The sequence below is a fragment of the Zerene cesonia genome, chromosome 12 (genome assembly GCF_012273895.1).
Source record: "Zerene cesonia ecotype Mississippi chromosome 12, Zerene_cesonia_1.1, whole genome shotgun sequence".
Classification (NCBI taxonomy): domain Eukaryota; kingdom Metazoa; phylum Arthropoda; class Insecta; order Lepidoptera; family Pieridae; genus Zerene; species Zerene cesonia.
Window position 1 is genome coordinate 6,258,515 of NC_052113.1, and position 12,605 is coordinate 6,271,119.

A 12,605-nucleotide genomic window follows, 5' to 3' on the forward strand; every position below is an offset into this window, starting at 1 on the left:
TAAACTAAACTATAGGAACGCTTTTACAATGTGATGTGCTTTGTAACGGTGTTGTTAAAAATTATCAAATTATTGAAGATTGGTGGCTGAACATTATTCCCATATTATAGTCAATTTATCAATATTACTTATATATAGTACCGAAATACTATTCTAAGCGTCTTTAATTAGTTTGCATTAATAAACAATAGTTTCTTTAAACAAATGCATTTTTATTGTGTAAACCCCAATTTAAACGAATTTTAAATTAAATCAATATCTATGTACAAATGAATTAATATAAAGGTCTCTTTATTCGAGACTCCTGAAAAATTTAATAAAATAAGTAAATATTTACGTTACGTAACTTTATTGCTCATAAACTTTAAGACGCGATGTTGAAATAATCTTGACATTAAGCATGGCCAATGAAAGAATGCAGTGTACACTTATAAGGCTACAAAATGCTTTCAAGCAGAGGAACCTCAATGCACTATTCTATACCATAGTCTATATGGTATGCCTATCTTACAAATATCCTGTTTATATCGGTCTTATAAAACTTTTATTTTTATTTTGACAGTTTTCTTACGTGTAAAGTGACATCGTGTTTAGGTACCTACACAGAAGCTGGTAAGATTTTAATTTGATTTTTCAAAATTGATATAATAGCTATTCGCTATACAATTTCATAGAGTTTATTTATTCAAATTCGTCTGTGTAGGAAATATGAAAATGTCATTAAAATAAACATTCTTATGTATATGACTAACATAATTAAACAAATTTTTTCTATTGATTTAAAGTTTTTTATGCCTAGACTAAAAATATATATGTAACACACAACACATATCCTAAACAGTTTGCCTCTATAGAAAATAAGAATGAGTATACCCACTAAAACGTTGTTGAATTATTTGATGTGGATCTTTTATAGACTGCACGAAAGATATATTTCAATGTAAAAATGCAATATTTCTAGCGAAGCCTAACGAACGCGTGCAGACATAGTAATGACCATGGCTTTATTTGGTAACATGCAACAAAAACAAGTGTAGTTAGTATAAACAAGTATTTCATAGCAAATCAAAGATAAAGGACATATTGTAGGTATCCCTACTAGTCCCTACTAATATTATAAATGCAAAAGTAACTCTGTCTGTCTGTCTGTCTGTTACGCTTTCACGCCTAAACCACTGAACCGATTTTGATAAAATTTGGTACGAAGATAGAACTGAACTTGGGAAAGGACATAGGATACTTTTTATCGCGAAAAAAGAGTAGAAAGGGTTGAAAGAGGGGATGAAAGTTTGTATGAAAGTTTGTTATTGTCAAACCGATTTTGATGAAACTTGGTATGAAGATGAAGCTAAACGTGGGAAATAACAAACCATAATTTTTAATGCGAAGAAAATACTCCTTACCAGATCGCGCGATATAAACGAATTCTACGCGGGCGAAGCCGCGGGCGAAAAGCTAGTATAAAATATATTTTATAGGTCTGTCATGCTATAAAACTTAGCAAATACAGAACATCAAAGAAAAATATATAATACAATGAAGAATAAAATTATTTTAAATACGACTTATTTGCGTGCTTCTGTCTCTTCATAAACAAATACAAATAACATTTATAAAAATTATATTTTAATTTAAATGTAAAATTAAGCAGTAAGAATCGCCACAATAAGTGTAAGAAGGCCTGATCTACATGTAATAATTAAACTTAGCATAGTATTATTTTATCTGTGATTAAACTAATTTTCTTTTTTTTTAGTTTTTATGACGTATTGACGCAGGTGTCACGCGACTTTGTAATTTGTTCTCACTTTTATTAGCCCTAATAAAAGTGCTTGAACTTTTAAATTACTTTATTCAGTCATAAATGCGTCATAAATGCACGACTCGTTTTATGTATTTTTAAGCCAAAATTGTTGCGAATAGCCGTTAAATAAAATAAGTCTAACTACGACATTAAGCCATTTGTTCACAATTTTAATGTCTTTAGTTGAAGTTATTTAAAGAGCAGATTAACATTTTTACCTTTATTATATTGAATTTGATTTAAAGTAGAAGTTATTTTACAAATTAAAAACTTTTTAACGGATTTTCAACGCGATTTATTCATTATATTATTAACCCGACGTTTCGAACACTTTAGAGGTAAATAATAATAAACAACACTTTTCTTAATGTATAATACTCGCGTAAAATCAAACACAACAAAATACTAAGAAGTTATTTTATTTCTTTTTCTAAATAAAAAATCTAACGCATCATTTAATTTCAACTTCTTAAAGTAACAACGACACTGCACTTCTCTGAATGTATGTGTTACTCATTAATGCAGTTTTAGCTAAGCCTATTCTTCTTCTTCATATCTATTGTTTGTGTTATAAAGAAATGTATTAGACAGGATATTTGCCTGAGTCACCGGAACGTCGTTCCGAATTCCGTCCGGCCCGCACGTGCCCTCACATAACGTGATATGAATATAAATATTATTAATTATACATACAATAATTTGTAACGAATTGAACTAAATTATTTTTATTGTGTTTCACTTTGTATAATCATTACGAATTCAAGTCGCAATTGATCCAGACAACAATTTTGGCGCAGCTTTTTACTGTTTTTTTTTTACACTTTCGCTTCTTATTGGCGATACCAATTATGTCATTAGTTACATAATAATATTTCAATTGAATATTAATGTGACACATTTAATTAATCAATTAAGACAATGTTGAAATAGATTTTACATTTACTATTTTAAATATTCTGTTCTTTGAAATTATATGTCAAATAACGTAGATAAAAAATAAACATGTAATTTAGAATTTAAAATATGTTTGTAAAAAAAACATTAACAAATTACTGCTATGCGCAACGTTATACAACCGTAGTGACAATTGTAGACGTATTAAAGAAAACAAAAATGAGATGGAACTAATCAACGCACACAATATGCATTTATGCTGAACTGTCTGTGTTATATTTAACCACCACACGGTTTCCGGTCTGAAGACGACTTAAATTGCATCGGGCACTATAAATATATTAGCAGGAATTATAATGATTAACTTCCCTGTATATTTATAATAATGCGATGATGCAATGCCTAGTGCATATGTCCGAAAAACAGAAGACAGATGTATCTAAAAAATTTACATATAATACAATATTTATGATACTTAATACATATATTTATAATGTGTACCTGTATTATATTGCGCTAATTATTAAAATTACAGAAGTTTAATCCAATAAAATGAGTTAATTACACAGACGCTAATATATAAACAAGTTAATATTTGTTCCAACACATGTAAGTATAATGAGTAAATTTCAAGGAACAACGGTCGTTATCAGCGTCTGCAATCTGCACTTGACAAACAATAATTAATAACAACAAATTTTAGGTCACTGAAATTCGATGAAAAATATGAACGTCTCTTCGTGGAACGGTACAGTTTCAACTGCAATTAATACCTATGAATACGGATGATGTATTTAATATAACTAGAAATGTAATAGAAAGGAAAAAGCAACTTTGAGAAACGCCAACATTATTTTATTTTGGAATTGAGGATTGAGGATCATAGGATTTCTGATAATACAAGAGGAGACTATATATAATATGATATCATCCGAAGTCAAATTACGGCAAACTACGACGTCATAAGATAAAAAATACAGCAAACGTTTTAGTCCAGGTATCCAATTAAACATGTCATACTATCGCGCAAATTGTGCGCTGAGCGATGAAAAACGAACTTTCGAACCCGCGGCCGACCGACAAACCATTTGCATATTCACGCCAAAATGGCCATGTGCGAATGTTCCAATTGTGCAGTTTATTCCCTGTGGCAAACTCATGGCGACTACACGAACAATAACTTAAATGATTGAAACACGTCCAAAGCCACTTGTGCGTCACTCGTCTCTTAATGACTGACGCTCCAGGTACAAATTAATGCACACTCGACTCGCGCCAATTTGGAAATGCAAATTCTAGTTATTAACGTTCAGCCTGTTTAAACTTCATATTGTGTAGTGTAGGAGATGGTGATGGTAGGTAAGTTTTATATAACATTTTATTCAGCCTCTTAGTGTTGGTTGGAATAAGAACGAATAAAATCATGAAAAAAGAAGTTCTGTGAATTAACTTTTGTTATTCTATTTTTTCATAATAGCGTTCCTTTGTTTAAATCATAGGTACGTGATTATTACATATTTTATATTTCCGTTTATTAGCGATTATTTTTCGTGATTAACATTTCGACATTTTTGAATACGTCTATTCTTATTTTGACCACAGTTATTATACCTATATATAGTTAGGACCATAGTTTTCTTCTTTAATAGTTAAACAACAACAATATCAAATAAATGTTACATTTCATTGTTAAAAAGTTTATTTTTGCGACAAAACGAATAGTGGGTTGTACGCACAGAGAGCTCTCGGATAGTTGTAATAATGATTTGAATTTAGGTCAATGACGATGACCCAGTACCTACTGTAGCACGAATAACATTTTTGCAATGTTTTATTATTTTTTGTCAACGTCATTACGGAACAAACTTTTTAATCCACGAACGAGTAAAAATGAATAGAGATTTATTATCGAAATGGAAGAACAAATAAAATAAAATGGAAGGTAAAATAATAAATTTCTGTACTTGCAAGCATAAAACCTATTAGTTATTTTATCACGTTTCGTACAGCCCGGCTAGCTCAGTCGGTAGAGCATGAGACTCTTAATCTCAGGGTCGTGGGTTCGAGCCCCACGTTGGGCGAAGTAACTTTTTTTATAAATTTTATACCTTAATAACTGATAAATTTTACAAAAATGTATATATTTAAAGAAAGTTTATTTTAACCTAAAACAAAAAATTGTAAGATTGTTGTTAGACTTAGTTTATTCAAGGCTTTCAACTGAATGTAGTACGATGATTATTGATATTTATCTGCATGTGGCAATTAACATTATATTTTTATCATAACACAAACAAGCTTATTATGTTGACTTATGATTGGACCACCATTGCAGTATTTATAAACAATTTTAACGTTGTTGAGACATTAGTGCCTACTTATTAAAAATGATATCGTACAAAAACGGGTACAGGCAGGTAAAACTCCGGGACTGTAGTTTTGAGAATTTATATTTAAACTATCTTTGTTAAGTATTTGATACAAATCGGCTCAGTGGATTAGGCGCGAAGAAGAGACAGACAGACATAGTTAGATTCCCATTTATATATTATAAATGGGTATTAGTATAAGTAGAATTTTCAATCCCTACTTCTTACTTCCTACTAGTCCTACTAATATTATAAAATGCGAAAGTTTGAAAGGATGTGTGTGTGTTTGTTGCTCTTTCATACAAAAACTACTGAACCGATTGCAATGAAATTTGGTACGTAGACAGCTGTACAACTAGAATAACATAAAGGCTTTTTATCCCGATATTCCTACGGGATACGGACTTACGTGGGTGAAACCGCGGGGCGCAGCTAATACATTATAAATGAAAAAAGAAACAAAAAAGTTACAAACGAAAATGTAATTCTGCCTGTTTGCCTGTGTGTAGTGTTTTACAGTTATTTATATTTAAATGTACGGGTGAAAAAATGTTTGCTATAATTAACAGATTTGACAAAGATATAAAATAGCTATAGTATCCATATATTATAAAATTTTGGGTGTCAGTTAAAAGTATTTAAACCGACCATAGGCAAATTGAATTTTTCGATTATTTTGACCATCAATATATAATTTCATTCTACGTGTACAATGAAATACATGATGGCCATTCACACTTGTAGCGATAAGACAACTTACGTAATATTTGTCGTAGATATAATCTAGAGTGCTGACTCCATCATATTTGTTTGCAATATTTTTACAATTAACAAGGTTAAACTGACAGCCGCATTATGGCGTTTAAACTACTTTTTATGTCTCACATGACAATTGTATGAAGTTTATTATGAAGTATAATTCATGTATAATAATGTGGCAAGATTGAAATGCAGCATGTTTACGGCACAATATTACAATATTACTATATAAATATACAATACAATATTACTTTTTGTGCGTATAGCGTTGGTTGTTATGGATTCAATCACAGTGCTATAGATTTAGTAAAGCATATTTCAAATAAAAATATTATTGCACAAATTTTCGAGTGACATGTAACTAGAGTAGAATATTATCATATAATAGAAGCTGTATTATCCCTATCCAATTATAAATAAAATATTTTTTGCATATATGTAGATGCAACAGAAATTATAATCATTAAAAATTCTGCATATTACAGAATGATTTATATTGATTTGTTCTTTCAAAAGAAATGAGAACTTTCTAGTTCAATTAATGTTCCATTAAGAGAGTGTCCTTTCAATTAAAATCACTTCATTCATAATTGCTATTGCTTGTTATAAATTAATTGGGTACTGCTCAAAAAAGGTCAATATTAGCGCATTATTACATTGATATTATATATGGCAGATAGATAGATTAGGGATATTTCCACACCTCAAAAAAGGTACAAAAACGCTTTTGAACTCCGTATGTTGCCGGTTCATATCATAACATCATTCATCCCTTTCACACAGCTTTCTTAGCAGCTTTTCATAATATGTGTGTACTACACACATATTATGAAAAGCTGCTAAGGTATTCCTTTACAAACTTATATTAAAACAAAGACTGTAATAAAAAAAAATCATCCGGATTAAGAACGCTTTGTTCGCATTTAACAAAACAATTGAGCTGTGAACAAAAGACTAGAAAACATACAAAATATGCAGCTGCTGGTCATTATTGCACTAGATTATGACAAATCGTTCTACCACGTTTCCTCAGCTATGTCGTAATGAACCAATTATTGTACCAGTAATACAGCATATAGATAAACTACAAGCTAACGTAGATATGCCGGTGTCCATTGAGTCCATTTTATTATATAAATTCTGCTATTGTCGCGCAGAAATTGCTTGGAATTAAAAAGAAAACTAGATTGAGCGTAAAACGAAACTCCATTATTCCACTACAAAGAAACATAGCAAACAAATCAATGACCGTAGTTTAAGGAACGGCGCGAAGTAAATGCGGATAATTTATTTAAATTAAATTTTCTTTAAACAACGTTGTCTACATCTGAAAGGCAATTCTAAACATGTTAAAGTATATTCGACAGAAGGGATCCAGAATCCAGACACGTATTTTAGAATTCCAATTCCGATTCCAATGAAAGTGAAATCTTGAAAGAGAGCAATACTTGAACAACACCTACGCTGCAAATAAATTCCAGTTTAGAGCGTAAATGTAGAATGATTGCACACCTGTAATACTTGGTCGTGCATTTATGTAAAAAGTAAAACCTTTTTTCGAAGACCCCGAGGGCAAATCACGGTTGCTACAAGTCAATGTATTCTAAAGCAATTTGAATAGTGTTTTTGTTTTTTTTTTTTTTATAGTGGCTATCAAAATTTTGTTCGTTGAATGTGGTAACTTTGTTACACCGATTTAATTTAATAAATTTCATTTTTGACTGATTGCATTTTTAAGCATACTTATTTATACATATATTGCATAAGCCATTTACATATATTGAAGTAAATTTTTATTAACATAACATAAATAATGATATAAAAATACAAACTTCAAATCCCACAGATCCACTGGGAGGTCCCCTAAATTTAGTTAGCACGTAAAATTTTATCGACATATTTTACTCGTGGTTTAACAGCGTTTGTATAAATTACAGCAATGGACGATTGCAGTAAAACATCGCGATGGTCCAGTTATCATTCACATAACTACATAATTTTAAAACAAACTCGACCTAATTGCGTCGGCGCAGGAAGCTGCTAACCATCGCGGTCACGGCGTGTTTAAACTCTAATTAAAATTGGTTCAACTATGATTTAAATTATCTCGACCCCTCGTATCATTTATCGAACTGATATATTATACAAAATGAGATTTTAAAAGCTTTTAAAGTTACGTTCTAATGCACTCTAAACTTTATAAAGTTTGCGAAATTTTGCCTTTCTATATCGCGACTGTTTCTAAACCGTTTGTAGAGTAAGGATTATTTCGAATAGCTAAGATAAACGAGATATATATGATTACACTAGATATGATGATAGTGCTTTATAGTTTAGACCTTATCATTAAACCGATTTGTTTTTGTAAATCTCTCATTTGATGATGGCATCTTATCTTTTATGATATTTGAAAATATCGACAAATTACGTCACTTAGTAATGAGAGTGAATTATGTTCCTTCGTATACATCTATAAATGTCCTTTAAAATTTGTCAGATTATCGCAGTTTACAGCGAATAAATGGTCGAGGACGTTTTCCCAGCGACGTATTAGACCTCCCACTCGTCACTTAGCTCATTAATCTAAGAAACGGTCCGTCCGTCACTGCCAGTAATCTAATACGACACGCCAACTTTTTGTGCCCATATTACTCACTTACAGTAAATAGCTCCTAAATCGCTAAAATCCGTCAATGCATACACGACTCGTTGATCCGCTGAAGAGATATGTGGCTTGTTTGAAGTCTATCAGAAATCCTTTGCAGCCAAATATTCCGGAAGGAGAATATAAGAATTGATACATTATCCTTCAGTGTTCTAATAAGTAAACATTAATTGTTTATTTTTTTATTATTTGTTAATCAAAGTTAGAACTACAACCTACCTCTAAGAGTAATATAGCTATAAGATGAAAATTTATCTGTTAAGAATGTCATAAATTGCATTCAATTCTCAATATCATAGACAACATTGCACAGAACTACAATGTTGGCTAGACGCTTATAAAATAAATATATAAGAGAATAAACTTTTAATATCAAACAAGAAAAGTTGTAAAAAGATAAGGATTGGACCGAACAATAAGCTCTTAATATATGCCAGTTTCCGGCAGAAGCCAGACGAGACAACAATCTTTGCCGTCAGGATGTTAGGGAACTGTTTTGTATGCAACTTAAGTACATACAAATGTACGATATAAGTCAGTCGTAGTAGGTGAGTTTGCTAGAGTTTAATATCAAGTATATCAAGTATTCCTACTTCTTATTATAATAAAGAACTAAATTTTACTTAAGGTTAAATAAATTCGGAATCATTTCAACTGATTTTTTCAAACAGTGGACATATTATGCTGAGTGATACTTGTAGGGCGCATCTTACAATCGATACATAAGAATTCCTTAAAATTAAGGACTGCTTTCCTTAACATCGAATTTTGAAATTTAAATTGTCTGTATTCGGTTGTAATATAATGCTATTAAGTGAATCATGATTAGAAAGTATTACGGTAAAAATATCAATCAGAACTACGACATTGTGCAAATAAAAACATACTATATTTTCCTGTATAAATAAAAGGTCATTGATTGATACATCTTATATATCACTGCGGTGAATAATAAATATTAAATTAAATGAATCTTCCCAGGTTAGAATATAATTCGATGCTCTGGTAAATTTTGTCTGATAGACATTTTGTCTTACATTATCTATGAGGTTTAATTGGATCGGATCGAACGATATAATTTGCGGCGTGTCATATGTTGTGAAAGAATTGAAAAAGACTTACCGTGTTTTTTTCGATATGTGTGCTCCGTCCTGGCCGACTCCTCGTCGGCGCTGCCTGGATTGTCGCAACTAACATTAACACGAGTCCAATCACGGCCAAGCCTCGCACGTGCACAGCCATTGTCCTAAACTTTACACACTCGCGACCCCGCGCACATTTAAATTTCAAATCGGCGGCTTGCTTTGATTCACTATATACGTCCATTCGTACCCTCGTGATAATCGATCTTTTACCGTATACGCCTTTCTCTTTATACCATCTACACACTAAGGAACATCGCTTCTCGAGCTCCTCGTTGCCTTCGTATTGAACCATATTTGGTATCCTACATCTATCTAAATCAGTCGATCCTTCGATTTCGTTGGAATGATATTTCGTCATTTTTATATCGATATCTTATGCAAGTTGAGTTTATCAATGCGTAAATATGTTGCGTTCGAATTTTTGCGTGCGTTTTTTCGTGTCCATTTCGTTACTTAAAATATAATTATTATCTTAGCATTTTTTTTTCGTTGGTGTTAGAGAGCAACTGTTTTATCCGTATTGCTGTACAGCACTTTATCGGCTCGTTTCCTGTTACCGTGTTCCAGATTAATTTCTCTGTGGACGGGATGCTGCGTTATCGAGCTACGTGGGCGGCGCCCTTGTTTGTAGGCACTTATAATATTCTTGTGTGCACAAGATATCGAAGCGATAGTCTGCAACAAAAAAATGATATCATTTTTACGTGCTTTGGGGTTGATAAAATACTTGGTTATTGCAAATTCATCTATAGTTTTAAAATTTGATGATAAAAATCTTGCGATAGCTGATTTGGGCAGTTATTCTTTTAATGAATGCCTGACTTATGACGAGTACTTTATATCGATAAATAGTGATAATTAATAGATAGATACTCATCAGATTTCAAAAAAAAAAAATCCTTCCATTAAATAATATATACACGCAAACTATAATGCCTACAACAATGTTTTAGAATATTGTATAAATACAAATTCTTTCTTTTAAAATTATGAATGGTCTTAAACGCATCCGTACATAAACTTATGATATTATTATTCAGTAAAGTTATGTTGTACTGATAACACTTCGAGAGCAAATTCACATAAATCTTTATGTATAATGAGGAACAATGATGTAAACGTTTTATGTTATTTATTGGTCCGTTATTTAAGAGATTCGCGATATAATTCATTTTATAATAAAACAGTATCATCGAAACAACAACATGAATCTTTCACGACTAATATTGACAGAGAAGATTTCATATTTTTTTTCTTATTTTAATATATTTGACAACAAACCCAATAGTTAAAGATGAGAGTGTAATCTACACTTTTTTCTAATGAAAATAATGCAAACGCGTTGTGATTAATATAATTGTAATGGAATAAGATTTTCACTTTAACAATATTGCAATCGATAAAAAATCCATTCTTTCTTTAAACCAAGATTACTTTCATCGTTTTTTTAATACTGCGAGGGATAAAATTAACAACGGGGTAGGAACTTTATTGAGCAAGGGGAAATAATTATGTATTTATATAGAATATATACTTATATGTTTGTTACGTTTCATCATTTGCATAACATAATATGAACACAATAAATAAAATATATAGAATGCGATACAGATAAAAACAACGATTGAATTTATTTTAAAGCTCAAATAATTGTTTTGCTTTCTGAACAAAGCATACTTTTATGTTTGTTTAAAAATATAAACTGACAGATAAAACAATAGTACGAGCTATATAAACCTATAAATGAAAAAGCCTATACGCAACTATTAATCCAAAATAAATTTCAAACCATATTTGACAAGTTGCAATAATACCGAAGATTTTTTTTATTCGTTAACAATTAAAATGCTTCGAATACGAGAAATAGAACAAAACGTGTAGGCTAACAAATAAAAACATTAGAATTGTTTACATTTGCTATTCTCGGTCTCGTATGAGTAACGATTTCAAATAAATCGAAACAGTCGCGAAGAAGGCTCTCACTTGGCACAAGTTAAAAGCAAACTTGGACTAAGTGTGACTATTTATAAACAGAACTGATTTAATTACACCATCCACAAGACTGGGAGTAATCTACGAATAAATCATTTTATAAGAGATAAAAAGTAAATATATTATGTTTTATTTATTTAAAATGTAACGTTTTGATAAAGTCGTCATTTATTGATATATCTGTGCATCACAATTGTCACTAATATATGACTTGACTATATGTATGATATAAAACATGTACAACGTTAACGTGATAATATAGCATATAATAACATTATTCATTTTAGTACGCTTCCGGTCCGGCTGTTTTACGTGACAATTGAAAAACATTGCACGTAAATTCATAGTATATTAAATATATGGAGGCACACTCCAAATAGTTTTTACATATAAAAATTCAAAAACTCCACTTACATTTTCTCAATTCGCTCTACAAAATTGAAGCAAAGAAAACCACGGAAACAAAACAACGCACCCTGTGCTTTGCGAGCTTCCTTTCCCTTTCATCCCACACAAAGGAAAGAGACAACACATACGGCCAACACTGAAAGCACTGCTCTATAAAACTTTTCAGTATACACTACGAATAAAACATTTATCGAAAATTAAGCCTAGTTTTACCAACACAATAATGTCATGAATCCGCGTACATACACTGCAGTATTCAATCAAAACACCGGCACACCGTGTTCAGTCATGAATATGTTTCGTAAATAAGTGTCCATGAGCGTTACGCTCTGTACGCGGGCGACGCGACTACACGCGACTCTATACTAAATTCAACTTCGGGGCTTCGGGACTCGGGTGAACGGTACGGGCTACAGTGAACTTTAGTGCATGCGCTTATACGTGTGCGTCATGTACACGCCACGCATGTGTGAGTGGCGCTTTGTGGGTTATTATTGTAGACGCACAATAAAGTGCGTACAAGAAGCAATTTCGTTTGATTAAAATTTCTTTCAGTTTAGGCCTTTGTT

At 31.4% G+C, this 12,605-nt stretch overlaps 1 protein-coding gene and 1 non-coding gene across 2 annotated transcripts in view; one reads left to right on the plus strand and one right to left on the minus strand.

The window, feature by feature from the left end:
* LOC119830965 (matrix metalloproteinase-2-like) overlaps nt 1-12,403 on the minus strand; it is a 117,730-nt gene extending 105,327 nt beyond the window's left edge. The window contains exons 1-2 of the mRNA XM_038354158.1: nt 12,043-12,403; nt 9,614-10,311 (exon numbers count right to left, since the gene is read on the minus strand). Coding sequence (XP_038210086.1) covers nt 9,614-9,994 — 381 coding nt within the window. The 5' untranslated portion in view covers nt 9,995-10,311; nt 12,043-12,403. The remainder of the gene's footprint in view (nt 1-9,613; nt 10,312-12,042) is intronic.
* Nucleotides 4,707-4,779, plus strand: Trnak-cuu. The gene has a single exon. It is a non-coding gene; the product is annotated as a tRNA-Lys (tRNA).
* Nucleotides 12,404-12,605: the final 202 nt, after the last annotated feature.